Source organism: Elgaria multicarinata, chromosome 2 (assembly GCF_023053635.1).
Source record: "Elgaria multicarinata webbii isolate HBS135686 ecotype San Diego chromosome 2, rElgMul1.1.pri, whole genome shotgun sequence".
Classification (NCBI taxonomy): Eukaryota; Metazoa; Chordata; class Lepidosauria; order Squamata; family Anguidae; genus Elgaria; species Elgaria multicarinata.
The window spans coordinates 85,937,176-85,963,076 of record NC_086172.1 but is presented as its reverse complement, the minus strand read 5'-3'; the positions used below and the strand labels follow the sequence as shown (position 1 = coordinate 85,963,076).

At 43.5% G+C, this 25,901-nt stretch overlaps 1 protein-coding gene across 2 annotated transcripts in view; it reads right to left on the bottom strand.

The window, feature by feature from the left end:
• Positions 1–4,982: 4,982 nt before the first annotated feature.
• The window catches only part of PHRF1 (PHD and ring finger domains 1), a 31,179-nt gene continuing 10,260 nt past the window's right edge, over positions 4,983–25,901 (bottom strand). Inside the window, exons 6-18 of one of the 2 annotated variants that reach the window (XM_063117074.1) lie at positions 25,472–25,593; positions 24,337–24,437; positions 23,628–23,800; positions 22,789–22,918; positions 20,967–21,091; positions 20,578–20,765; positions 19,619–19,741; positions 13,015–13,169; positions 8,536–11,241; positions 7,543–7,619; positions 6,737–6,997; positions 6,203–6,331; positions 4,983–5,983 (exon numbers count right to left, since the gene is read on the bottom strand). In XM_063117074.1, the coding sequence (XP_062973144.1) occupies positions 5,846–5,983; positions 6,203–6,331; positions 6,737–6,997; positions 7,543–7,619; positions 8,536–11,241; positions 13,015–13,169; positions 19,619–19,741; positions 20,578–20,765; positions 20,967–21,091; positions 22,789–22,918; positions 23,628–23,800; positions 24,337–24,437; positions 25,472–25,593 (4,428 nt within the window). In that variant the 3' untranslated portion in view covers positions 4,983–5,845. The remainder of the gene's footprint in view (positions 5,984–6,202; positions 6,332–6,736; positions 6,998–7,542; positions 7,620–8,535; positions 11,242–13,014; positions 13,170–19,618; positions 19,742–20,577; positions 20,766–20,966; positions 21,092–22,788; positions 22,919–23,627; positions 23,801–24,336; positions 24,438–25,471; positions 25,594–25,901) is intronic. The other variant, XM_063117075.1, reaches the window with a different exon arrangement.

Genomic DNA, 25,901 nt, shown 5'->3' with positions numbered 1-25,901 from the left:
TGAAATAAAACAATTGAGTACTTAAGAGTCAGGATATGTGCAAAAGTAAGTGAACCCCTGGTTGCATCAGCTCAATTAAAAGGAATAATTAGAATCAAATGTTTAAGTAATAAAGTACATCTTCAGGGGTGAGTTTGGGAGGCCCCATCCTATAAAAGGAACAGAAACTTTGTGAGTTTGGTCTTCACTAGGGTAGTGCACTCCTTCGGTTCCAGATCCAAATTCCAAATTGAAGTGTGCAGATTTGGAATGTTTTGGTTCGAATCCAAATTGGGCCCCTTACGGCCGCCCTTGTTCTAACAGTACATCTATGATGAAAGAAAGTCCCCATCTTCTTTAAAAATGATGGCTCTCATGCAGGACAGGCAGCTGCCGGGTATGAGTGGATGGGTCAGGTAAGCCTTAGTGCCTTGGCAGGCAGCAGCTCACCAGGGTCAGGGGGTGAGCAGGGGAGGAATCCGATGGACTCCCGGTCGACCTTGCGCCTCGGCAGCGGCAATATCCAACCCACTTGAGATCCAGATCTGAAACAGCCACCAAAGCAGTTTGTGGGGTGGGAGTGGGGAGGCTGCACAGCCATAGTGTACACTATACGGTTGTGTGGAAACACGTCATTCCATGATCAAAAGAAATCTGAGGCCCTCAAAAAAGAAGTTATTGCCAGTCATCACTCTAGAAAGGCATACAAAACTATTTCTAAGGATTTGGGGCACAACCAATCCACTGTCAGGCAGATAGTCTACACATGGAGAAGGATCGAAACCACAGTCACTCTACCCAGGAGTGGTCATGCTACCAAAATCTACAAGAGCATCATCCAGGAAGTCAAAAAGAAAGCCAAGTAACATGGCCACTCTTGCCTTGGCTAATATGAGTGTTCCCGAATTAACAATCAGAAAAAACCTGATCAAGAATGTTCATGGGAGGATAGCCAGGAGGAATCCATTGCCTGTCTGAAGTTCTCTAAAGATCACATAGATGATCTCCAAGACTTCTAGAATGTTCTCTGGACAGACGAGTCAAAGATACAACTTTTTGGGCTCAATGAGAAATGTTGTTTGGCGAAAAACAGCCACTGAGTTCAAACAGAAGAACTTCATCTCAACCGTATGGTTTGGGCCTGCTTTGCTGCCTCAGGACAGCTTGCCATCATTGATACAACCATGAATTCTGCAGCGTATCAAAAGATTCCAGAGGAGAAAGTCAGACCATCCACCTGTGAGCAGAAGCTGAACTGAAAGTGGGTTATGCAATAACGTACAAGCAGATCTACAAAAGAATGGCTGCAGAAGAAAAAAATCTATGTTTTACATTGGCCTAAGTCAAAGTCTAGACCAAAACCCCATCAAAATGTTGTGGCAGGACCAGAAGCAAGCTGTTCATGCAAGGAAGCCCTGAAATGTCACTGAGTTGAAGCAGTTCTCGATGAAGGAATGGGCCAAAATTCCTCAAAAACGTTGTGAGAGATTGACCAAAAATTACAAAAGTCATTGCTGTTCAAGGGAGTGCCACCAGGTACTGAATCTAAAGGTTCACATACTTTTGCACAGATGGATATTGAATGTTAAATCAGTTGTGGATGAATAAATGTTGAAAAAGCATCATGTCTGTGTGTCATTTGTTTAATCAGATTATCTATTGCTCTTTATCTTGGATTATGGGGTTAAACTAATATCTAAAAGCATTTTAGATTGTTAATAAGTGACAAATCCTAAGGGGTTCAACAAATGTTTTCTTGCCATTGTAGGCCATTCTGATGTCTGATGATTTTATTATTAGTCATTTTACTTTGTAAATTTCATAACTGGGTATATGTTTAAATATGTATATTGTACGTTATTTGCTGTTTTTCAAACCAAAAATGTGTGACCAGTGGTCAAAAATGAATAAAAACTTACTAATCATCCCAGCTTTGCAGGGAATAACAGGATTGTTGGCACTGGAAGACTTCCTCTCAACAGATAAATCTCAAGGACATGGACCCATGCATTGTTCATCCTCAATCTATAATTACAGTTTAGATAAATTTCAATGTTAATAGAAGAGGTGATGCTGTCTTTTTATGAGGCCTCAAGACAAAGCAGAGGATAGCTAGGTCTACATTAAATTTGTCTCCCAAGTAAAGGTCAATTTAATTCCACTAATTTACAGCACCATCCTTTGTGTACAAGCCACTGAAACAATTGGGGCTTGCCCAACGAAAGATCAATTTGAAGTGTCAAAATCATGGCAACTAGAATCCTTATTTGTCATTAAAACGTTACCTTTTTGATATCAACTTCAACAGGCAAGGGAAGTGCTTCAGATGCAGTCAGCCACACATCCCAGCATTATGCAATAGGGACACATCGCGTCTCAAAGATGTAAAGAACTCAGCAGTGCAATCAGAGCTTCTCCTGTTTCTCACCCATCCCTACTCATTTTTCTTTGAAAGAAAGAAAAGGAAGCGGCAACAAATCCCAAAATAACTTGTGGGAAGAGCTTTGGACTCTCCCAATTCCAAAGACCTCACCTACTAGATCATTGTTTTTCCACCACTACTTAGCTGCAGAGAAAACAACAATTCCTCTAGAGATCTCTGGGGGCTGGAAGAGACAAAAGCTTCCCCATCACTGCACACTGAGGTGTGCACACGTATGTGTGTCAGGTGCCGGAGTGTGTGAGAGAGGAGTCGGAGAATGTCAGTGTGTGCGTGCTCCCAAGCCCTGCATCAGACCCTGGATGTGGCCCTTGGGGGCAAAAAGGATGTGCACACCTGAGCGATGGGAAAACTCATAAATTAAATACTACATACATTTTGAGGGCGCACAGAAGAATGTAGGGCAGAGTACAAACATGACTAAAAGGCATTCCAAGTACGCCAACAGGACTGGACACTCTGAACCCATGTCCTGGGAAGCCAGCCTCAGTAATGTCAATGGAACTTGCTTACAAGTATCTAAGAATTCAGCTGTTATGCACAATAGCTGTTCAACTCACATTAACCCTGACATACACAAAACAAATGTAGCGCATGTAGAGCAGTGTAGGAGGGAGGCACACTGTTCCACAGGAATGATTTCAAATCCCCATTTGTTGGTGAAAAGCCCTAAACTGCTTAACACAACTCTTGGATCTCAGTCACCAGTTAATAATTTAAAAAAAAGCAGAACCATGGAAGTATTAAAACTAAGACATTATTTTTTTAAAAAAAAAACCCACTGCATATTACATTTGGATGTTATCTGTGCATAGGGAAATTATCACCTTGGATATATAGTATTTGCATTAAAGTGTTAGGTAATTCTTCTTGCAATTCTGTTGTGTGTTGATTTACTGAGCCCTCTTATGTAGGTCTGGCTTGCATTTTTAAAGTCAAGCTCTAGGCCGGCTTTCTCCAACCTGCTGCTCTCCAGGTCTGCTAGAGTACAACTCCTATCATTCCCAACCAGTGATGGGAATTGCAGCCTAACACATCTGGAGGGTGCCAGGTTGAATAAGGCTGCTGTAGGCACTCGTCTCAAAAGACAGATGTGCAGAAGCCTGGCTCTACAGTATCTAGCATACAGAAAAGCCTGCATGTAGATTACCTATTGACCGGGTTTGGACAATACAATAGTCAACGGTTGCTTAAATAGTCCACTGTTGACTATTGTGTCTTCTGTCGAACATTTTCCATGCAACCAATGCAAATAATCAACAGTGTGCAGAGCTGACTATCTGCACAACCATTGATGATTGTGTTGTGTGGTGGGCTCTGTTGTCTATTTCACATGCCTACAGAGTCACGAGGCAAGAACGGCAGAAACCCCTGCTGCTTTTGCCCAGCAGGGCTCTGTAGGCATGCGTCAGCTGTCCCAGGAAGTGCGAGGGGAGCTGCCAATCGTGGGAGAACCCCCCCTTCTGCTCCAATATCCGAAGCCCATTTGTGGATATTGACGGGGCATGGAGGAAGACTGTGCCCTGCTGATATCCACAAATGGGATAGTTTGGCAGGGCGTTGGGAGACGCTCATCAGGCAAGCGTATCCCTCTGCCATGCCAAGCTATCCATTTGTGGATATCGGCAGGGATCAAGTACAGCATCAGGCAAGTGTATTGCTCCGGCACGCCACACCCCCACCCACTTCCATCCCCTCAACCCCATATCAGCAGAGACAGGACGTGCACATGGCACCCCACCCAGGGACGGGACACACACGTCCCAGGGAACATGGGGGTGCTGGTTCCTAAGAGAATCCCCCTTCATGCTGGGTCACCCCACTGTCAAAACAGGAGGAAGAGGTACTGACAGTGGGGGACCCAGCACGAAGGGGGATTCTCATGGGAACCAGCACTGCTAATTCAGTGGGGAGGACAGAGAGGGGGTTGGAGGTGACCAATACTCAACCCTGTGCTAATAGTCAACACCACGGATGACTATTTAAGGGGGGTTTCCAAGACGACATCGTAATAGTCATCTGTGGAGTTGACTATTAGCACAGGGAAGACTATTGTGTCATCCGAACGCAGCGAGTTAACTTACAAGGTTGCTGGAAGAACAAGTAGGACAAGCGTGTATAGTTAAATTTAGGGATTGGAAGCAGGCCATGGGATCACACATCACCTCACCCATAAATTGACAACTTTTTTCCTGCTCCACTGCACTCTGCATTATATACTACTGTCACCAACCCAGTTTAGAAGAGCTTGGGGATGCTCCTAAGCCTGCTTGGAGCACCAGGTTTGATCAGGGTCTTCAAAGTGGATTTAGGAACAGCCCTAGCCTCATTTTAACTCAGGGAAATGACAGGTGTGTGTAAAGCCAAACCCAGATGGGATAGGGTGGAGATATGCATGCAATCTCACACCTGATTCCCATTCCTAAGTCCTGGAAATTCTATTTCTGTCTTCTAGCCTTCATTTTAAAAAAAAAAGTTTAATGTTTTTGTTTTTGTTTATCTAGATTAACATTTCAAACCAAGAATCATACCAGAATCAGCAAAAGAACAAATCTGAACCAGGAACAATTGAAAATAACTTTATAAATTGTCACATTTCTGTTTTGTACATACTTCTGCCGCGTTCCTCGGGTTTGCTAATGAAAGTTTGCAAACTTTGCTCTTTTTGTCTCCTCGACTGCAAAACCCCACTCACAACCAGCCTTCCGCACATTATCCACATAGAGGGGCTCCATAGTTTGGTTCCCCCATCACCAAGGCCCGAACAATCCCAAATGAAGTTCCTCATTGAGATATACTGACAAAATGTAAATAAATGCCACCTCCGAAGCAGTATATTCAGAAGAGAATTTATAAAGGTTAGCGCATGTCTGTACCTCCCATATGACAGAGCGAGTCAACATTTCCCTCATAGAACAGGCTAAAAATACCACAGTTCAAGTATTAAACCAATTTCTGAGAAATCTCTAAAGAATCCATATTTCTGATAAATAAGAACACAATGGGGGCAGCATACATTGCCGTATACTGCATATAAAAGTGTTTTCTTTAAACTGTGAGGACAGATGCACAGACAAAAAAAGTGATCCAAGTAAAACCATGACAACTGATAGGGTTACCCTGCCCCCGCCCCCCGCCCCCGCCCCCACACAGTTTCCTTTGTCCAGAGTTTCTCCACAAGTTAAGTGGGATTTACTGCCATTTGGTTCTCAGACTGCTATCAAATCCAAGAGGAGATTCTACTCCTATGTGAAAATGTGTCTCCCTGTGGAAAGGTCCTACTGCATTCAGTTTCTGAAGTTGGGGGTCAGGGCAGGGGGAGCGGTTGCAACATGCAATTGCATATCCCTGTCTTCCTCTGGAGGAGGAAGAATTCCTCCTGTAGAAAAGCCTTTGCCCAGTTTCATCCTGGGGGTTGGGCTCTTCTCAGTTCCCCATTTCATGAGGCTCGTCTTCCGCATCAGTCTTCTTGTGTTTCCTCATATGTTTGTACTTCTCCACGTAAGCCTTGACTAGATTAGCCACCTTCACGGGGTTGATTTCGCCACTTTTGCTATGACAGATCTACAAAGAGCAAAAGGAGAGCCAGTCAGTTTCAGCCATCCCAGCTGGTGCAAGCCAGAATTGCTCTGCATTTTGTGACTTTAAATACACTACTCGAAAGAGCAGGATATGACAGTGTCAACAGCTAAAATCCAGCTCCCAGGGCATACAGGTACATGTGGGCCCCTTAACAGTTGCCTGCCTGAGTAAAAAAATAAGCTCTGTCCCCCCCAAAATTACTTTTTGCACTGCCTTCCGCAGAATATCCTTGTATTCCTCCTTGGTGATCTCCCTCTTCTGGTAAAAGGGCTTAATTGCAAGTTTCACTTCTTCCACAGCTCTCTCTTGCATGTGAAGTTTCTTCATGTACTACAAGAACAAACACTGGGTTAACCCAGAAAACATCTGCAAGTGGCAAGCCAAAACATCAGGACAACAGTTGGTATGTTACAGGCCACTCCTGCTCTTCCCCTGTGGCTACAGCCCATGCAGTCCCAGATAAGTTAGAATTGGGGAAATGAATTGGGGTGTGCAGATGTGATTACACCCCAGGGCCCAGGAACTGCAATACAGAGCCAGGACTCGGTCCTGAAAGAAGTCAGCACTTTTCAGTTCAATGCTAGAATTCAGCTCAGAAACTTTCAAAGTACCTCTGAACACAAGCAGAGTACTAGTCTGATCCAGCAGGCCAATTCTTAGATTTTAAGTCCTTATGAAGTTGGATGAGCTCACCTTCATTATATCATCTTAAGCTAGCCATTTGCATCCACTCACCTCTTCATTTTTGGTTTTATCCATTGGCGACTTAGGTGCTTTGACTTTCTCCTCCGGATCTCCCGTGGAAGCGGCCTGAATGCCTGGCTCCGAAGCGGTGGCCAGATTGCCGGGCTCTGGAGTCAAGCCTTGCCCTGCCACGCAGGTGAGCAGCGGAAGACTCCCCTGCATGATGAACTGAACGGTGGGCTGGCTAACGGGGGCATAGGGGGGCAGGCTTGAGGGCAGCGGCGCTGTCAGAGGCAGGGCTTGGTTGTAAACCTGAAGGGAAAGGGGACAGAAGTTAGAAGCCACTCCTCGTACCACAACACGAAGGACGGTGGCCGCAGGGATGCCAAGGACAACGTCCAGGCTCCAGAACGTTGCATGACTTCCCGCAAATTCAGAAGGACTACGGCCACTATGCTCTCGGCAGCCCCACTCTCCTTGTTACTGGTGAGCAGTGGAAGGGAATTGAATGCCGTCTGATTAATATTTGTCCTTAAAATTTAGCCCTTTTGGGGACGACAAAGCTACTGGAATGTAAAGAGCACAAGTAGCAGAAGATGGTTTCTATTTTAAGGCTAGAAGTCAGGAAGATGACTGAAGTGTACGGGCAGTATGAAATGTCCTGCACGGGAGGTGGGGGGGAGGAGGAAAAAGCATTCCGCAATGAAATCAGTTGGGCACAAGTTCACAGATGGGAGTGGAATGGCCGTCCATGATTCTCAACTTTGGGACGGGGAACCAACCTGAGAGGAATCTAGGTCAGGAAACATGGGCTCAGGAATCATATAATTGGTTGGAGGAGGCTCAGTTAACTGCACCTGATTTAATGTTTGGGTCAAATCCTCTGCTTTCCAGACCCCTTCTTTTGTCCTCTGCTGCTTACAGAATGGCACCCCTAAAAAATTCCCCAAGAGAAGAAAAGCATGTCAGCAGAACAATAACTGCAAATAAAAGCACCATATTCCACCTAGCTTTACGACTGCTAAGGGAAGTTCTATATGGCTAGTAAACTTCCTTTTGGAAGAGTTTAGAAATGCCCAAAGAAGTTGAATTCTGAGCCTCCTTAAGATGAACCAGGTGTTTAATATACACGGTGTAGTCTAAGATGAGGGTGGGAGGAATTGAATCCCAATGGGATTCAAATGGGCATAACCCCATGAAACGTTGCTGCTTTGGGAAGTTTCGAAGAACACATTGAACAATGCTAAACATACAATGTGCTACAAGGAACTATCCCTCAGTTAACAAGTAATGCCTAACCATGGCTTGGCATTACAAGAGTAAGCCTCAGGTTTCCCCTCTGCAGCAAAACATGGTTTGCCATTTCATATGAAAACTATAATTTGCGTATGTTCTCCAAACCAGAATGCCAAACCATGATCAAACCTTCATTTGCAACGCTGGTGCGGAGGCCAAACGCAAGTCATTGTTTGCCAGTTTAGATGCAACTGCAAACTGTGGTTTGCTACCAGGGCAAGAAGCAAGAGCACCTGCGAGTCCCAAGTCTCAATTACAAAATAGCAAACCATGGTTTGGTATTGCATCGGAACCTGAAGGCTCTGATTTAGCGAGACCAAACGAAACTTAGTCCCACTAAAGATGACAGGCAAAAATATTCCTTCACACTTTTATTGAGAAAAGGCGGTTTCTATATGCTAGATACTGGGTTGAATCCAGCCCAAGCCATGCTTGAAATCAATGGGACTTAAGGTGTCATGACTGACTTGACTCCAATGGGTCTACTCTAAGCCTGAATAAGTCTTGATCCAACCTGTTGCCTTTATCATTTTAAAGATTCTGCTTGCACTTACTTGGTGTTTTGTCTGCAGTCAACGTATCACTTTCTTCCTCTTGAAGATTCCATGTGACCCTTTTTACTAGTGCTTTTGATTTCAACACAGGACCTTGAGCTACTGGCTCCAAGTCAGGCTTATTTACATCAGCTGGATTCTCATCTAACACAGGGTCTCCACTTTGAGCCTCTGTTTTAATTTCAGCCAAAGTCTGAGTTGGTGCGGCCTCACTATGACTCTGTACAACTTCCTCCCTCTCTGGAAGAGAGTCTGTTAAAAATGGGCATACATCACTATCATCTTCTTCTTCTTCTTCTTTAACTTCAATTTCCTCCAGTTTCACACTGCATTGGCTACCATGTCCAGGCGAATCATAGTCCACTGTCAATTCATTCTCTATGGAAGGATCTACATTGTCAAGTAAGACACCAGAACTTACGCACACTGCCTGGGAAGGAATTATGTCATTTACAAACTCCTCACAGACTTGCTCCTCTGCAAAAGCCTCTTCTAAGTCAACTTTCATTATGTCATCCTTGGAAGAAATCTCTTCAGGCATCAGGTCTAGATGAACGTTCAAGGCTTCTTGTGCGGTATCTTCCAGCTCTTGTACCCAAGAGGGAGCATGTTCAACAGAACTGTCTAGGTTGTCATCTGAAGATCTCTGGCCCTTCTCTTGAAGAGGTAGGGGCGACATCTCTTTGGGCTTATGTTTCCTTTCTTTTGACCGAGACCTGGATTGTGGTTGTTTCTCCCTAGATTTAGTTCCTCTGGACTCTTGAGATCTTGATGCAGAGGGTGACCTTGATCTCCTTTTTCGCTTCTCTCGAGACCTGGATCTGGATCTTTTTCTCTCTCGTAACCTTGAGGTCCTCTCCTTCTCATATCTGTCACAGCTTCTCTCTCTTCTGTGTTTCTTTTTTTTAGTTCTCTCAGCACTATTTGAATGGGAACATTCTCGTTCCCTTGCTCTAGAGGCAGAGTGCTTTTTCTTTTTCCTGCTTTCATATAACTCAAAGGGAGAGTTGGTGGGACTACCAGATCGCGATCTAGATCTCTTGCGTTCTTTTGGCCAGGAACTTTTCGGTTTCTTGTCTTTAGTTTTATCCTTTGCTTTCTTTCTTTTTGATCGCTCATGACTACTGGAGCGGTCGCTTGACGACTGCCGGGCCTTTGATTTAATCCTATGGCTTTTACTGGATTTTTCTTCAACTGAGCGGGACGTAGATCTGGAGCTTCTCTCCCTTGAAGATGTTCTTGATCTCGATCTCGATCGAGTGCTTTTGTATTCTTTCACTGGAGCCTTTTTTCTTTTTCTTTTTTTCTGGCTTCGTGAACTGGAATTTGATGGGGATCGTGAAAAAGATCGCTTCTCTGCTTGCTCATTTTTAAGTATGTTTTGCTGATCACTTTCTCTTATGGGACTTTCCAACTCTATTTTCACCCTAGACAGGTCATCTTCAAGTACTATCCTAGGACTATCCTCATCTTCATTTAAGCGCTCGGCATCAGTAACTTGCTTGATGACAGATGACGTACAGGGTGTATTGGACTCTTCATCCACTTGTTCTTGCTCTGTATCAGAGACCTGTTCTACAAGCCTCTCCTTTACCACCACATCAACGTGAGACTCTGTGTTACTTGATGGCACCTCAGACAATTCGGCCCCTGATCCAAATATGTTCTCCAGCGTGTAAGGTGTGAAGCGGCGGACTGTTTGGAACGTCTGAACTTTTGGACTTGCTATAGATATTGTTCTGGTGATATTCGCGAGGGGCAACCTCTCAGGACTGCTATTGGTTGAACTTGAATCAGAGCCTGTCGGATCAAAAGGATCATAGATTTCACTTTTGATCGGTTTTGTTTTTTTCAGTGAAAAGAGGGGTGAGGGATTCTCCTTCTGTTCCACCTTACTGTCAACCGGTCGGAAAGTATTGCAAAATCCAGGATTAGACAGTCTGCTGGAATGCCCAGCGTTTCCAGGGATGTTGATCTTAAAGCTCTCGAAGGAAGAGCTTCCAGCTTTCCCCCGTGTTGGGGGAAGCATGGAACTGCCATGGGCAACAGCCTTTGCAGAAGGAGAGCCTCCACTTGTCTGTGCTTGCCGCTGAGTGGTATTTGGTTTGCTGCTTTCCATTTTACTACCTCTACTTGGCTGGTTTGTGTTTCCTTTGCCAGTCAATTGCGTAATACAAGAGCTGGGAATGTCACCACTTCGGTCACTGACAGATTGAGATCCAAGATGTTCACTGTTGGTTTCCTTTTTAATCTTTGGTATCCTGGGAAGTTCAGAGATATCAAGCCTTTTAGGAGAAGATTTTAGAGGCAGCCTAATAGGTATCGGTTTTGAGACTGAACTGGAGTTGTTGTACAGTGATGTAGAAGCTGCAGAAAAAGGGGCCACAGGCAGCTTAGAGCTTCCATTAAATCTGGACACTTCACCCAGTTTGGGGCCACATCTATTCAGATTCACTAGATTCTGAGTCTGGACAGACCTTGGAGTCATCGAGTATTCGAATCTGATGGGTGCCTTTCCAGGTGTAGCCTGTGGTGGATTCACTGCCTTGTTTGCTATGCTTAGTGATGATGAGGATAAGGAGCAAGTATTTGAAACGGTGGGTCTGGAGTTTGACGATTCACGACCAGGGCTACTAAGTGGGGTTCCTGGCTGGGCACTGTCCTCCAAACCTTCCTCTACTCTTGAATTGCCACGTAGCAACGGGACTGAAAGATACAGGAGGAAAAGAAAGCATTTCAATCATTGCTCATACTAATCCAAATTGGAACAACATTCCATCATTTTACATGAAGTTAACACGGGACAGAGACATTTTTGGCAGTATCACTATACAAATAAATTGTTAATGGGACTGTATCTCCAACCTTAGTCTACATGGGTCATCAGCTAACAAGTCTTCTGCGAAGAATGAGTTATCTCCCCAGGCACATGTGCAAGATACACAAAATTCTTTTAAAATTAATACTACTAAAAGGCTGTCAGCATCCTAAACTGTTTCACACCTATTTGGATTTGACTTTGAACACCTTCATGTACTCCTTCCAGTATTAAATGTGGATATTTGGTCTCTTTTTATGAAATTCAGATTCATGAGATACATTTTAAGAAGCCCAACTACAGTCCAATTGTCCTATACCGGATCCTTCTATTGAGGCTGTGCTCCACAAAATGAACAAAACTGAATGGCTCTGAAACTGCTACCAAATCAAGGCTTAAATATTACAGCACGGGGCCCCCACATGACACCTGTGAAGACCTCCAAAGGCAGCCACAATGCTCTACACTCCTTGCCCCCTTCAAATATTTATTTTTAATATTAAAAATGTTCTCTTTCCTGTTCCTGATCAATTGTTTGGTGGGCAGGAAGAGTAGGAAAGAGTTACTTCCTGAGCCATCTAATCTACTTCCACTCACACAGACCTTTCCCCCTTTCTCCATGCCCCGCCTCTAGCCTTGGTATTTTTCTCCACCCATCCCTTTCCCTCACTATTTCTCTCCATTTCCAGTCCCTTGTTTTCCTTTCTCTCTCACTTCCCATCCCATCACCTTGCTCTTTCTCTCCCTCTCAGCCCTTTATCTCACTATTTCCTCCTCCCCACAGCCCTTAGCCTTGCAGTTTTCTTCTCCCTTCCCATACCTTTCTCTTCTTCGTCACACACACACACACACACAGAGAACCTTTCCAGATGGGGGCTCTGATGGCAGGAGAAGGAGGTAGGAATGCCAGGTATGAACTGAGTGGCTAAGCCTGGGGTTAAGGCATACAAGACCTCTTTTTTCCTTTTGGTGCTGGGGAAAAGTGTGTGTGAACAGGATGTGCAGAGCAATCCTATATAGGCCTACTCAGAAGTAATTTCCATGAAGTTGTATGCAAGCATACATAAGATTGCAATCGTAAATGAGTATTTTGTTGAGATTCTGTAGGATCAAATAGGTGGATTGGCTTTGGAGTTCAAACCCTTCCTCTGCATATATCAGTTTCTTGAGTGAATGACTTGTCTTCTGACAAGCCAGATTCCCACGGCAGCCATTAGGTGACTAGTCACATCCTCTGCAGGAGACATTTCATGGTGGCGCCCACAGCAGCTTCTCAAGTTCCCAGATGCGCCCACGGGTTTAAAAAGTTTGGGGACCACTATATTACACAGTGCAGAGTGCTATATCCAACATTACACCAGTTGACACCCTCTCACACAACAGGAATTTCCCTCCTCCCCCACAGAGGATCCCCCAAATTTGAAGGTGTATGAGGGCTGTGGTGGGGAAGAGGAAAAATTTGATCCACCAGTGGTGTTCATTCCAACGGTGGAAGGACACCATTGGATACAACCCTGAGGATACAACTAAATTACTTCACATTTGTTTGCCCAGATCTTCCAACAATCCCAAGGACGTGCTCCGGGGCATAATGCAGAAACACAGCCACAGAATTAGAATCAACCTGAGCAAGCATCACACTGACAAACCAAAATCCTTACCTGCTTTCTTTGCTGTTAATGATCCATCTCTATTAATGACAACATCAGAACCACTCATCATAAGAAGGCTCTGTCCAGTTAGGATGCTCCCCAAGAGGTCAGGCACAGGTGCCGGCTCAGTTTCCGGCTCAGGTATCAAGGCAGGCACACTTCGCCTACAAAGTACACAAGGTATGCCTTCTTTATTTGTGTAATGTACAGAACTATGCCACTTATATCAGAATGAACGAGGGACCTATTGCATCTGTTGAATATGTGAGCATTCTGCATAGGTTCAAGACTGCAGTCGCATCGCTGTAAACATGGGGCAACTATGCGTTTGAAGGCAGGCAATCAGGAATGACTGAATGATCACCCAGGACTGCTACTGCAGCCTTATATTTCAGAGGGAGTAGCCTTAAGACACGCAAACAAACTACAACTATTGGGGTAGGAAAATAAATGGTTAAGTACAATTTTTTCTACAGAAGGCTTTGAAAAGGCAGTGAAGGAAGTTTTATTTGCTATTAGGAAAAAGAAGGTAATATTCAGAAATGTTCACATTACATAATTCAATGCAAGTGCAGAAAACTCACAGAATCTCATCTTCATTTGATTTAATGATTGTACCTCATTTTTCCTTCCAAATGGAAGTCGAAAGTAGCTAACATGCCAAAACAGATGCAATAATCATATCAAAAAGAAACCATTTTTTTTTTAAAAAAACTATAAGAACCAGTAAGATTCCAATTTAAAACATAGTTTCCCGAATTTAATTAACACAAAATTCATAAACATCAGTAAATACTTACAATACAACAATTTCAAAACAATGAAGGACTTAACAATAAGTATTATTATTATTATTATTATTATTATTATTTATTTATTTATTTATATAGCACCATCAATGTACATGGTGCTGTACAGAGTAAAACAGTAAATAGCAAGACCCTGCCGCATAGGCTTACAAACCAAACTATTACAGAACCAGCTAACCAGACATATGCCCATTTATATGGTAATAGCGTAGAACACTAAAAGCAACCATACTTCTAGTAACAGGCACAGAGTTCACCCTCCTGGGACTTTAGCTCAGCTCTTACAGTTAGAAGATACTGAAGCTGACATTGTGTGAGAAATGCTTCGTGAAATCTTAGAAGTCAAAGGGGGCAGACCCATAATATTTCTGGTAGCTGAAGGGGTTGGACTTCACTGTATGGGTGTGTTGGATTTGCAGAACTTAAACAGAGTAGATATCCACAAATGATCAGGTAAACTATGTAAATATAACTCCCATTTATTGGGACAAAGAGATTCTGGGGTTCCGACAAGGTATTTTTGAAACCCTGATCTTTTATATATTACAATTCTTCATCTATGCACCATTTGTAAAAACATCTTGGCTTTCTGCCCACTACACTTCCCCAGAACACTTGTATGCTTGAGAGAGCAAGAAAGAACATGGAGCACAATCCAGTCATTTTTAGGTAATACTGATTTCAACAGGAGAATCAAATCTTAAATCTCTTCCAATCAATCCCAATTGGCTTACAATGTCAGTTCTATCTGGCTCCATGAATTCTGGCCTTGTGTTAACATGCTTTCTGTAATCTGGAGACACTCATCGTATCTCATGGGTCTAGCCTTTTCAATAATCACCTGCTCAGCTCACAGGGAGCTCTCTTTGCAGTAGGTAGGCTTCCTTTCCTTTCATTCTTTTGCTGTTCCTAACATATTCCTCCACTTCCTCCCACTGCCCTGAATCAGCAGCCTTTTAAAAACATTTGAAAGTTGTTGCTGCTTTTAATTTATACAAATATATACAATATAAGGAACACCCCATCTCATCCTCATCTCAACACACACACACACACACACACACCCTACATCACTAAAGAGAAATGAATAGCAAAGAAATAAAGAAAGAGCAATAAAGAGAAATAAAGAAAGAGTATGTTGGGAAAGGCTAGAAAGAAAAGGGTTGAGGTGTTGGCCAGTCCAGAGCTAACGCTGTAATCCTGTATTTCTCCCCCCTCCCTCTCTCCCTTTTTAAACAAGGGGTTAAGTCTGTTGTTGCCTAACTTAATTTGAATATTAGTTTTGTTTCTTTGTGGTTTTGTCTTGATGCTGCTTTTAGTCTGGTAATCATATTTTAGTGATGGATTATTGTTATTTTAATGTCTTATTTCTCTGCTTTGTAAGTCACTTTTAGCCCAGAGTATAAATTTTTGAACTCTAAGGGGCTTATTCCCAAGTAGACATGCCTAGGATTGCACCGAAAGGTCAGTACATGAATACTGAAACAAATCAGCCAACTTCTAGCTAACGTTGCCTACATCTATATAGTTTTCAATTATAGATGCAAACAAAGTAAGTTGCTCTACAGTGTGTCCAAAACCAAGAGCTATAGGACAGCCCCAACATATCTGCCACATATAGAGCTCCATATCTCCAACACTTTCCTCTAAGTCAAGGACACATTTGAGAGAGAACATGCCGGGGGGAGGGGGAGGGGAGAGCTCTTCATCTTTCTGTGCCTCCTTTGCAGCTCAGTGAATCAAGGTTGATTTGATTTAAATACAATTGATTTAAATCATGATTAAAAAGCTTCTTTGAAGGACTCAATTTTAATGGTGAACCGCCCAGAGAGCTTCGGCTATTGGGCGGTATAGAAATGTAATAAATAAATAAATAAATAAATAAATAAATAAATAAATAATGGTTTAAATCACAAGTGTGGAAGATTCTATTTAATCCTCATTTTTTAGTAGAAGCACATTATTGATTAATATAACCTTAATATTTATTCAGATATGTAGGTTTCACTAGAAGGTAGGTACACATTAAGCAATTATTCTGCGTTGTTTTCAGAAGAATTTTCAGAAGAATTTTTTTAAAATTCGATTTAAAATTTAAAGAACTGATTTATTTATTTATTTATTATTATTATTTTTATCAACTTTGGAGTGAATAGACTTCATTTGCTGGAGAATAATTAGCTCTGCTTGTGACTCCGGACATACTAGCTGTACAAACACTCCAACAACAGTGCAGCATAAACCAAAAAAAACCTTTATATTCGTGCTAGGTTTTCATAGTAACTATTCCTCATCACAACTTCTCTTCAGCTATTTCTCTAAATCAAAGAAGTTAAGGTATTAGAAAGAACGCTGTGAGCAGAAGACTAAGAAACAGTAAGCTACAATATCTGATGTCACAATACAACGTTCATCTAAAATTGGACAAATACCCTGTGTCCCCTAGAGCAGGTCGAGCCTGGAGACACAGTATGCTTGTTCTTATATGCCCAGTGGCTATAGCCACTGCAGACCCAAACCTGGCCAAGTCATTCATGCCTTAGTCGCCTCCAGGTTGGCTTACTTCAGCCTTCCCCAACATGGAGCCCTCCAGATGTTTCGGATTACAATTCCCAGGTTTCCTGACCACTGGCCATGCTGGCTGGGGCTCATGGGGGCTGAAGTCCAAAACAACTGAAGGGCATCAGGTTGGGGAAGGCTGACTTACTGTAACATGTTTTTAGAGGGCTGCTTTTGAAGAGAGTTTGGAAATGATAATTGGTCCAGAATGCTGTAACTAGGATGATGTTTGGGGCAGGCAGGTTTGAGCACATAACTCTCATCGTATACCATCTGCACTAGTTGCCAAGTGCCAAAGTATAATATAACATATAAGCTCAACTGAAATTGAGTTAAGCCTTTTAAAAGGGTCAAACTGGCTGCAAACTGATTCCCATTCTGGAGCTTCGTTCTGGCATTCCAACTGGGTGCCGTTAGTAGATTTGGCCTTACCTGTAATAACTCACCTGCAACTTGCCTTCTTTGGAGGTTAGCATTTGGCTGCATTCCTGCTCTTTGGTAGATTCTCCCCTAATTCTCAAGGAGCTCTGGCCCTCTTTGGCTCTAGAGGGAACATCTCAGTGTACTCGGCTTACACTTTGGCTCCTAATAAAAAGGAAGCAGAAAGCTCCCTAAAACTTAAAGCATTTTTTTAAGTTCACAGACATGGACCCACATGAGAGTAGCTTTATTTTTGGTTATATCTTGGGGAGAGGAGCAGGAATCCAGCCAAATGATCCCATTCAAATCCTAGGCAAGGAAACTGTATTTGCTCTAAAGCAAACCTAGTATCCTAACCTTGGGCCAATCACTATCTCTCAGTCTAACTTATCTACCTCAGAGTTGTCATGAGAATAAAATAGAGGGAGTGCGCGGAGTTTCTTGAATGAAAGGCAGGATATAAATGTAACAAACAAACACACCCCAACTTAAACCACTGTAAACAAGACTGCTTTACAGAACTCCCTCAGAGATCCTACAGAATTTGTGAATCAGCTACCTTTGCTGGAAAATTGAGGGGGAAAGAGCATAACAGAGTTATTCCTCAAATATGTCACGCATGCACTACTGATGTGGAGAATAGACCACCCCCATTTTGTTTGCGAACCAGACAGACACACGATGAAGAAATAGGGTTATTCCCCATCATATCTAGTTTACTTCAGTTCCCATGAACAGCAAGGCTATCTCAGCCTTTGGCAGCTTCTCCTCCTCCATTTAAGCCTCCAGGTGAAAACTAGCAGGCATTGAAAGATGGCAAAGGCAGTTTGGAACCAGATACCTTGGCATTGCCCGGGGTGGGTGGGGTTTGAGCTCCCCCTCTGTCTTCTCCGCTAGATGTGAAGGGCCTTGGGTGGAGGGTGAAGGTTTAGATTCAGTTTCCTCACTCACGCAGACTGAGCCTTTTTGTGCCTCAGGGACAGAATGAGGCATCACATCTCTGTGTGATGTCACATCTTTTATTTCTTCCCAATACGTCCTCTAAACCCACCTTTTCTGCAAAGCCTTTTGCACAACCACCATCCCTACTGTAACAAAGCCTAGGCTACCCTGGTTTGTTGATATTCATTTCAATATCAACAAGCCAAACAGTCACTACATAGTCTTCCCCAGTTGAGGCCTGCCTTTGTCATCTTCTTTGTGTCATTTTCTAGCACGCGGAATTGTAAGCTCTTTGGGGCAGGGACCTGCCCTTCCATTTTTCGTAAAGTATGAGGTATATGGATGGTCCTATATAAAATTAATTCATTTCAGTTCGCTTTCTGGGTAATGAGATGGGGCTGTACAATCCCACGCTCCCGCCCCAAACTCAAGGGAGTCCAAATGACAAACTGAAATTCCCTTAGGTTTCCATGTTCGCCGGTATTACTGCTTCGGTGTCCCCTCCCCTTTTCGTCTTACCTCTCTGCTCAGCACAGTCCTCCAGCCCAGGACTCCCCACCCTTCACTCCAACTGCAACAGAACTTCCCAGCTCCAGCGTTCCACCTCACGCCCCTGTTAAAGAGATACCGCCTCAAAGCTTTCTACTAGCTGACTGTGGCCAATTTCGAACCCGATGCTGGGCATGCTTTACAAACAGAGAACAAAGCTTACCCAGACAGGATTCCACAAACTCAGTGCTGGAGACGGTTGCAGGACTAGCGAGCCAAGGATCGGTATGAAGCCCAGCAGTATACAATCCTGACGTGCTAGGGCTCATAGAAATGCATTGCTGAAAGTGTGGAACTCTGAATGGTTGTTTAAATAAAGCAAAAAGCACGTTCAGCATCTTGTTGAAATCAGGCCTGAATAAGCGAGCAGAAAAAAAGGGGGCAAGAATAAGCCTGCAGCAAAGTATTTTGCACACAGGAGGCAAGCAGAACAAAGAGCCATTCCCTTTGCTTTTCCACCATGACTGAAGCCAAGATGTTTGCAGTCGAGTATGCAGAACAGCCTCATACTGGAATAAGCGGCAGCAAGGCTCAGCATATATGCAATAGCACCTCCTCCCTACCAACTCCAAAATCCGACTGCTGTGGTTGCCTTGGTGGATGACCTACGCCAAGAACTGGACAAGGGGAGTGTGTCCCTGCTAGTTCTGGTGGACATTTTGGCGGCTTTCAATACCACTGACTACGGCATCCTTCTGGAGTGCTCGTCTGAGGTAGGATTGGTAGGCAGTGTTATAGGGTGGCTCCCATCCTTACTGGAGAGGTGATTTCAGCAGGTAACACTGGGGGATTCCTGTGTGACGCCATGTCTGCTTGCCTGTGGTAACCCTCAGGGCTCCATCTTATCCCCCATGCTATAATATATATATACATGAAACATTTTCCCCTCCACCTCCAGTGCAGTGCACCACTGCAGCTAGCCAATCCCATTGCTCTTTGTGTCTTAGGCTGCACCCCCACCACAGTTTATTGGCTGATAGCTCCTGTGTTCTCCTCTCCCCCATCCACCGCCATCTTACAGCTGATGAGTGGCAGGTCTGCTGGCTCCCCACCCCCAAAGCCTCCCCCAGTAGTCCAGATCCCAACAGCCAACCTACCGCTAAAACAAACAAGACAAAGCTAGAGAGACCTTGCTTAGAGTGAGCAACTACTGCACAGAGAGAGTGAGGAGAGGCAGAGCGCCACACTTGAGGTGACTGAGAGCTTCTAATGGCCCTTGCAGTGAAGAACACTGGGCTGTGCAAAGAAACATCAGGAGAGACAACAAACTACAGGAGATCTTTGCTTCTCTAGCTGTTGTTTTATACAGGAAAGAATCGACTGGATGGCCTTACCCAGGAAGCCCCACAGCAACAGGCCTAGCAACAGGGCGGTGTGATCTAAGGGCGGATTGAGAGAGACCTCTTCTTTTGATGCTCACAGGCGAGGCTGAGTTTACTACAGGAAACTCTTCATTACTAAAGAGAGAAATTTGGAAGACTGCTGTCAATTTCCATCTCATCTAAGCATCGTCTATTATTGTAACTGAAATATTTGAATGGAAAAAACTGAATTCCGTCTTTTAGTTTACTGTACTTTGACAAAGGTGTACATAAAGAAAGCCTATACAGCTCGTACACCGAAAGACTGACTTCAGTTTGAATAAATGTCACAAATTAGTCTTTGTTTTAGTCCCATTATTTTCTTTCTAGTTGTTCACAGCGGGAAAGAAAAACAATCACCGAGATATGCCAAGATGTGACCAGTACCGAATTAGCAAGAAGTACTAAAAAAAAAGACAATCCAAGCAAACAATACTTTTAAGACACATAAAACTTGCCATCCTAAATTTGCAGCTAGGTTTTTATAGTTCTGAGCAAAACAGAGAGAACTTATGGTGCTTGACGTGTTGTTGTGAGTACATCTTGAGCGACGGCTGGGTAGAGTGGGATTATTCCTCCACAAAAGCATCTGAGAGAAGGGACTCCCAAGGAAGGAGCAGTAAAATCCCAGCATCTTCAGGTTGACGTGTGGCATCACAAAACAAAGCACAACCCAAAAGAGCCACTCTCAGAGTTCAGTGCTGAGAGCTGGAAAACACCCACCTCTCTTTTTAAAGCAAGATTCGGACACCTGAAACCCTAGAGGGCCCAGGGGGAGAAGCTCAAAACTATGTCATTGAAACACTAAGAGGATCCCTGGGCACTAGAAAACTAGCACTGCTCATGCAGTTCTAAATGCTAACTGACTGACAGCTTCACCATATATTTGTGGAGCGTACGTCATTACGTTCTTTGGTCTGTCGTGTTCTTACCTGTTATACGGGTCCAGCTCAAAAGGATCTCCAAAGACAGAGAGGGAGGCTGCCCCAATATCTGCCCTCATAAGGCCAAGCGAGGGCTCGATTGGCTTGTACATGGAAGGGATTGAAGTGCTGTGTACTGGCTTGCCAAGACGAAGGGTTTTCGCAATTCGGGAACGAGCAGTCACCTCAGTTTTCACCTGGGCGGAAGGAGCAAGTTAACTACAGGCTAGGAACAGGATTCCATCGATGCCTTTGCAGACGGAAAATGGGGTATTACACAGAACTGCAGGGTTTTATTCTCTAGCCCCCAATAAAGGTTAAGACGAAAATTACTGTATTACAAGCAAAGTATCAGCTGTATAAATCTCTAAACTGGCGAGAGTGATCTGGAAACGTACTTTGGTTTTTCTCCCCTTCCTCCGCTTTGCTCGACGCTTGCGCCTCTTAATCCAAGCTCCGGTGCTCTTTTTTCCAGTAGATGATTTTGAGTGGATTTTTTTACCTGTTCCTTTCTTTCTCCTCCCTGAATTAGGCAAAATACAAAGGGTGTTGGAATTTAGAGGTCAACAAACATGGACTGTAATTTGCACCCCTCTGTAATCTGTACACTAAACACAGCCCATTTATAAAAGGAAAACAATTGCACTGCATCAGACATTCCCTAGTCTAACGTTAAGGGAGATGTATGTCCTTCGAGAAAGAATAAATGGGCATTACACTAAAGGGGCTGCCTTTCGGGCAGAACTCTTCTTCCCTGTAGATACAACACTGGGGCGGTGGTGGTGGTGGGGATTCAGTCAGACCTTCCAACGGCACGTGTAAGGGGTGGGAAACCTTTGCCCTCCGGATGTTGTTAGCCTGCAACTTCCATCAGCCTTCGTCAAAATGGCCAGTGGTCGGGGTGATGGGAATTGTAGTTCAGCAACATCTGGAAGGCCACAACTTCCCCACTGCTGTTATGAAGCCACCACAGAGCAGTTTCTTTTTAGAAGATACTGGTCGCAATGATCCTGTTCAAACAACACACTAAGCTATGGTGGTTAAGCATTTTGAGCTAAGCATGATGGTTTAGCATGTCATGTGAACCATTCCTAACCTCGGTAGCTACATAACCACAGTTTAAACACGTTCACTAGCCATTTGCTGCAAAAGTGTTAGAAGCCTAACCATGGCTCAGCATACTGTCTGAACAGGCCCAATAATGCCTTGAACATGTCAGTGCTCCTTGACACAAGATCTTCAAACCCTAGCTCATCTCTGAGTTCCTACATGTTCTAGAGGTGCAGGTAGTCAAATTCCCATCACATAACTGTGACATGCCCCAAAGATTCAAAATGGCCGGTTACGTTACCAAAAGAAAATCCACAGAGCTCAGAGACTTCAGTCTTTAGAGAAGGCTCTGCTGGGTGTCCTGACTTCCACGGTTGCCCAACTTTTTAAACAACGTTTTATCAATACCGTGGATGCATGGGTCTTTTGATTATTATTTTAAAATGGAAGCTTTGGGGGATCCTGTATGGAACGCAATGATGGGATAGGAAAGTTACATAAGTAAAATAAGTGGTTTTAATTTTTGTGAACCTCCCAGAGAGCTTTGGCTATTGGACAGTATAGAAGTGGAATAAATAAATAAGTAAAATAAATATAATGTAATAGCTACCAGTGTGGCATCGTGATTAGGTTCTCATTTGAGGTGCTAGGAGACCCAGGTTCAAAGTATCATTCAACGATGAAACTTACTGGCTGACCTTCGGTCAGTCACATGAAGAACAAAGGATTGTTGTGCACGAGAAGGGACAAGTGTGCCTGTCGCTGCCGCTTTTACTGTACAACCCATGATTGGTTCCTTCATAAGTTGTGGTGTGTAACATCTGAACCCAGACCGACATTTAGGGGCTAAACAACCCAGCAGTTAACCCATGATGGTTAACCACAGGGTTGCTTCACCCCTAAATAACCCATCGGTCCAGGTTCAGACATCATGCTCATCAACCTACAAAAGAGCTAATCATGGGTTGTGGGGTAAAAGTGGAAGAGGCAGGCATGCTGACCAACCATCTATAGCTTTTAAACCAACAGGTTGTCTTTATCTCTGAACAGGCCCATACACTCATTCTAATCTACCTCAAAGTCACTGTAAGGATAAACGGTGGGGAGAGAACTATGTAAGCCTCCCTAGAAACACAACTAACAATAACTGCCGTAACTGTGAGCAATTACCTCCTCTTCGTTTCTTCTTGGTTGTGACCCGAGGTGTCAATGGTCTCTGGTACACTGCTGTGCTCAGCCCTGCTGCAACTGCCTCAATCGTTTCATCAAGAAGGGAAGACATAAAGTACCTTGGTACATGCTAAAATCAAGACCAACATTCACAGGTTTTGGTTTAGGCTGCTTACTACAAAATTAGTGTCATAAATTGCATTCAACCCAGAAGTGGAGAAATGCCCTTCCATCTTTCCTCTTCACTACAAGGACGAGCTTCTCAGTGATTCAAAATCCTCCCACCCACCACCCAGGAAGAGACAATCATCAGGAAACACAAATGAATATAAGTTCCTATCTAAGCAGCTTGCTTATGTGCTATGACTTCACGGAAATTCTATCTATATTAGGAACATCTGCCCCTTGAACCTCTAAAGTTATTCATGGTCATAGGATGCACATAAAATAGCAAAGAACCTTTCTTGTCTATAGAGATGAATAAGAAACATTACCTGGTGCAACAAAACCAAAACTGCAACGAAAAAAACCAAGGCAGCCTTTGACCAACAAGGCTTTCGTTTGGCCAATCTCAACATGCACGTCATGGTAAACTTGAGCACATCATGAATTTGGAAGACTGTAGGCACTTTCTGTAGCACTGCAGGCACACTGCTGTTTTGCAGTGGCACACACATAGGGTTGTCATTTGGGGGGCTATGTGGCACAACTTTTTGCAGTTATACAACATGTTCTTTTCATGTGGGCAAACACCTACAGTTTACACACACAGAGGGGTTGACCACTCATTGGACAACCAATTGACACTTGTATCCTCCTCTCTGAAGTTTATACACTACCTGAATTCGCTGTGCAGTTGTTATCCGATTTCTGTTCACCGTTGCACGCACACGCTCACTCTGACGTGTTCGGGCTATAGCTCGCGTTCGAACACTGGGACGCAGGCGACTGGTGGTAGGGATGACATCGGCTATGAGGGAAGCAACCTCCTCTTCGCTCACGTGATCTGTTTCTTAAAACAATCTGTGTGTCAGCTGACCGCTGTGTTTCACACAGCACCTGAACACTTCTCTAGCAATCCAAATCCAAGTATTCTGCTAAGCCTCTAGAAGAACACTTGCAAGCGTTCTGAAAAGAAGAAAGCTCCTGAAATCTTTTTGGTTTATGGTTCCCCATGCAAAGCTCAACATTGCCCCTTCCATGGCAACAGCCTGATCCAAAAACCAGCTTAGAAAAGGAACTTGAAATGAAGCTACTGACTTGCCACATGGGGTCAACACAGCTTACTCTTAACTGGTTTATGTAATAAGCAGCAGCATGTGGACGTTATTTGAAGTGCTAATGTGAGCAAAAATGTTGTTCTGTTACTCAGTTTTTATCACTGAAATGTTATTTTACTCATTGAAAAAATCTTTCTGCAATAAAAGACGTTTAACACACACACACACACACACATTGGGTAAACTGTGGGCAAGTCCTCTTCTTTGAATTACAGTTTTCCGTAATTCAGAGTTCAGCTATAAAATAAGTTATCAGGAAAATACTTGCCTGGATCAGCATGCACAGCATTTGCTGGTGTACACGGTGGACAGAACCATTCGTCAACAGGTACCTCACTCAGCGGTGGATTAAGGCATTCCATGTGGTACCTTAAAAAAAAGTATTCTTACAAAGAATGAAGGTGGATGAGAAGGCCATCCCCTCCCTTAATATGCAAAGGCCATACTTCAAAATGAAGGCAGGCATGCTTGTACAACGACTACCATAACTGCCAAAAGGGAGAGTCATTTATTGATAAAATTAACAGATATTCCAAGAGCTCTGGCACAAATCCCAATGATTAATTTGCTTCCAGTACTAAGAAAGGCAGGATTTTTAAAAAATGCAAATAAATTTAGTAAGAAAAAAATCTTTCCAATAAGAATGATTAATTAGCATTAGCTAAAAAAGCAGAATTCTCATCAGACATGTCAACTGGGGGTGGGGTGGGGTAGCTAAATCAACCCCAAATATTAGAAGCAAAGGTAGCCAGCCATGCGCAAAACAAAAATTCCAAAATTGTTATCACTGTAGCATCTTTCTTAAACACAAAGGTTACAAGTACTAAGCGAGCTTTAGAGTTCTCCAGAAGTCTCCATGAGGCAAGATGGCAAATTAGACTGTTATCAGGTACAGAGATGGTTTCAGGCTGCACCAAGGGAGCCTCCATGGGTGGCTTGAACATCTTTTTCCTCCCCACGCCCTGTTTTCAACCAGCACCTTCCCCACACATTTCTGTGTTTCCTGGTATGGAAAGCTTGGGAAGAAATGTATATTTTTTGCAGAAACGCTACTTCCAAATTGCTACAAAGCTTTGGAAGGGTTCAGATTCAAATGCAGCCCGCTTTGAAGGAGTCCCGCTTTGATTTGGACATTTCCTGAATCAGCCCGATTCAGTTTGGGATTCGGCCAAATTGAAACCATACCCCATCATTAAAGTAGTTCTCCCATATCAGAAGATAAAATTCCCAGGTAGGATCCTATTCTGTAGAGCAAGAAGCAGCTACAGATGTAATTCAAAGCATTTTTGCAAATGTATTGATTTATTTAAAACATTTGTATCCCGCCCTGTATAACTAGGATCTCAGGGCGGCATACAAATGTAGCAACTACGGAGGATTTTTAAAGATAAAAAACTTCTTACCCTGCATCACAGCCATCACATAGCAACAGACGATCTTCTCTGTCGCTTCGGCCACACACTGCACAAAAGGTTGGATCATCCTCCAGCTCATCCTGCTGAGATTTCGTATTCTCAACCGGAATCTGAACAAAATTGCAAATTTCAAGAAGTTTTCCACTGTCACATTAATAGCAACACAAGCAAAGCCACTGTAGCAATAACCTGTTTAGGCCAATTCTAGCCAAGCATGAACTTTGCATTTTGTATTCCTCCACTGGAGGACTTAAGATTTAAGAGTTCCTATTCCATTCATCTGTGGCACCTTTCGTTCAATAGTGTCCCAGAGTCAGAGCATAACATGAAGAAGTAATACATCGTGTGCAATTAGAGAAACTTAAGCTAAGACATTTTAGCTTCAATAACATAGCATACTAAGCCTGCTTTGTACATT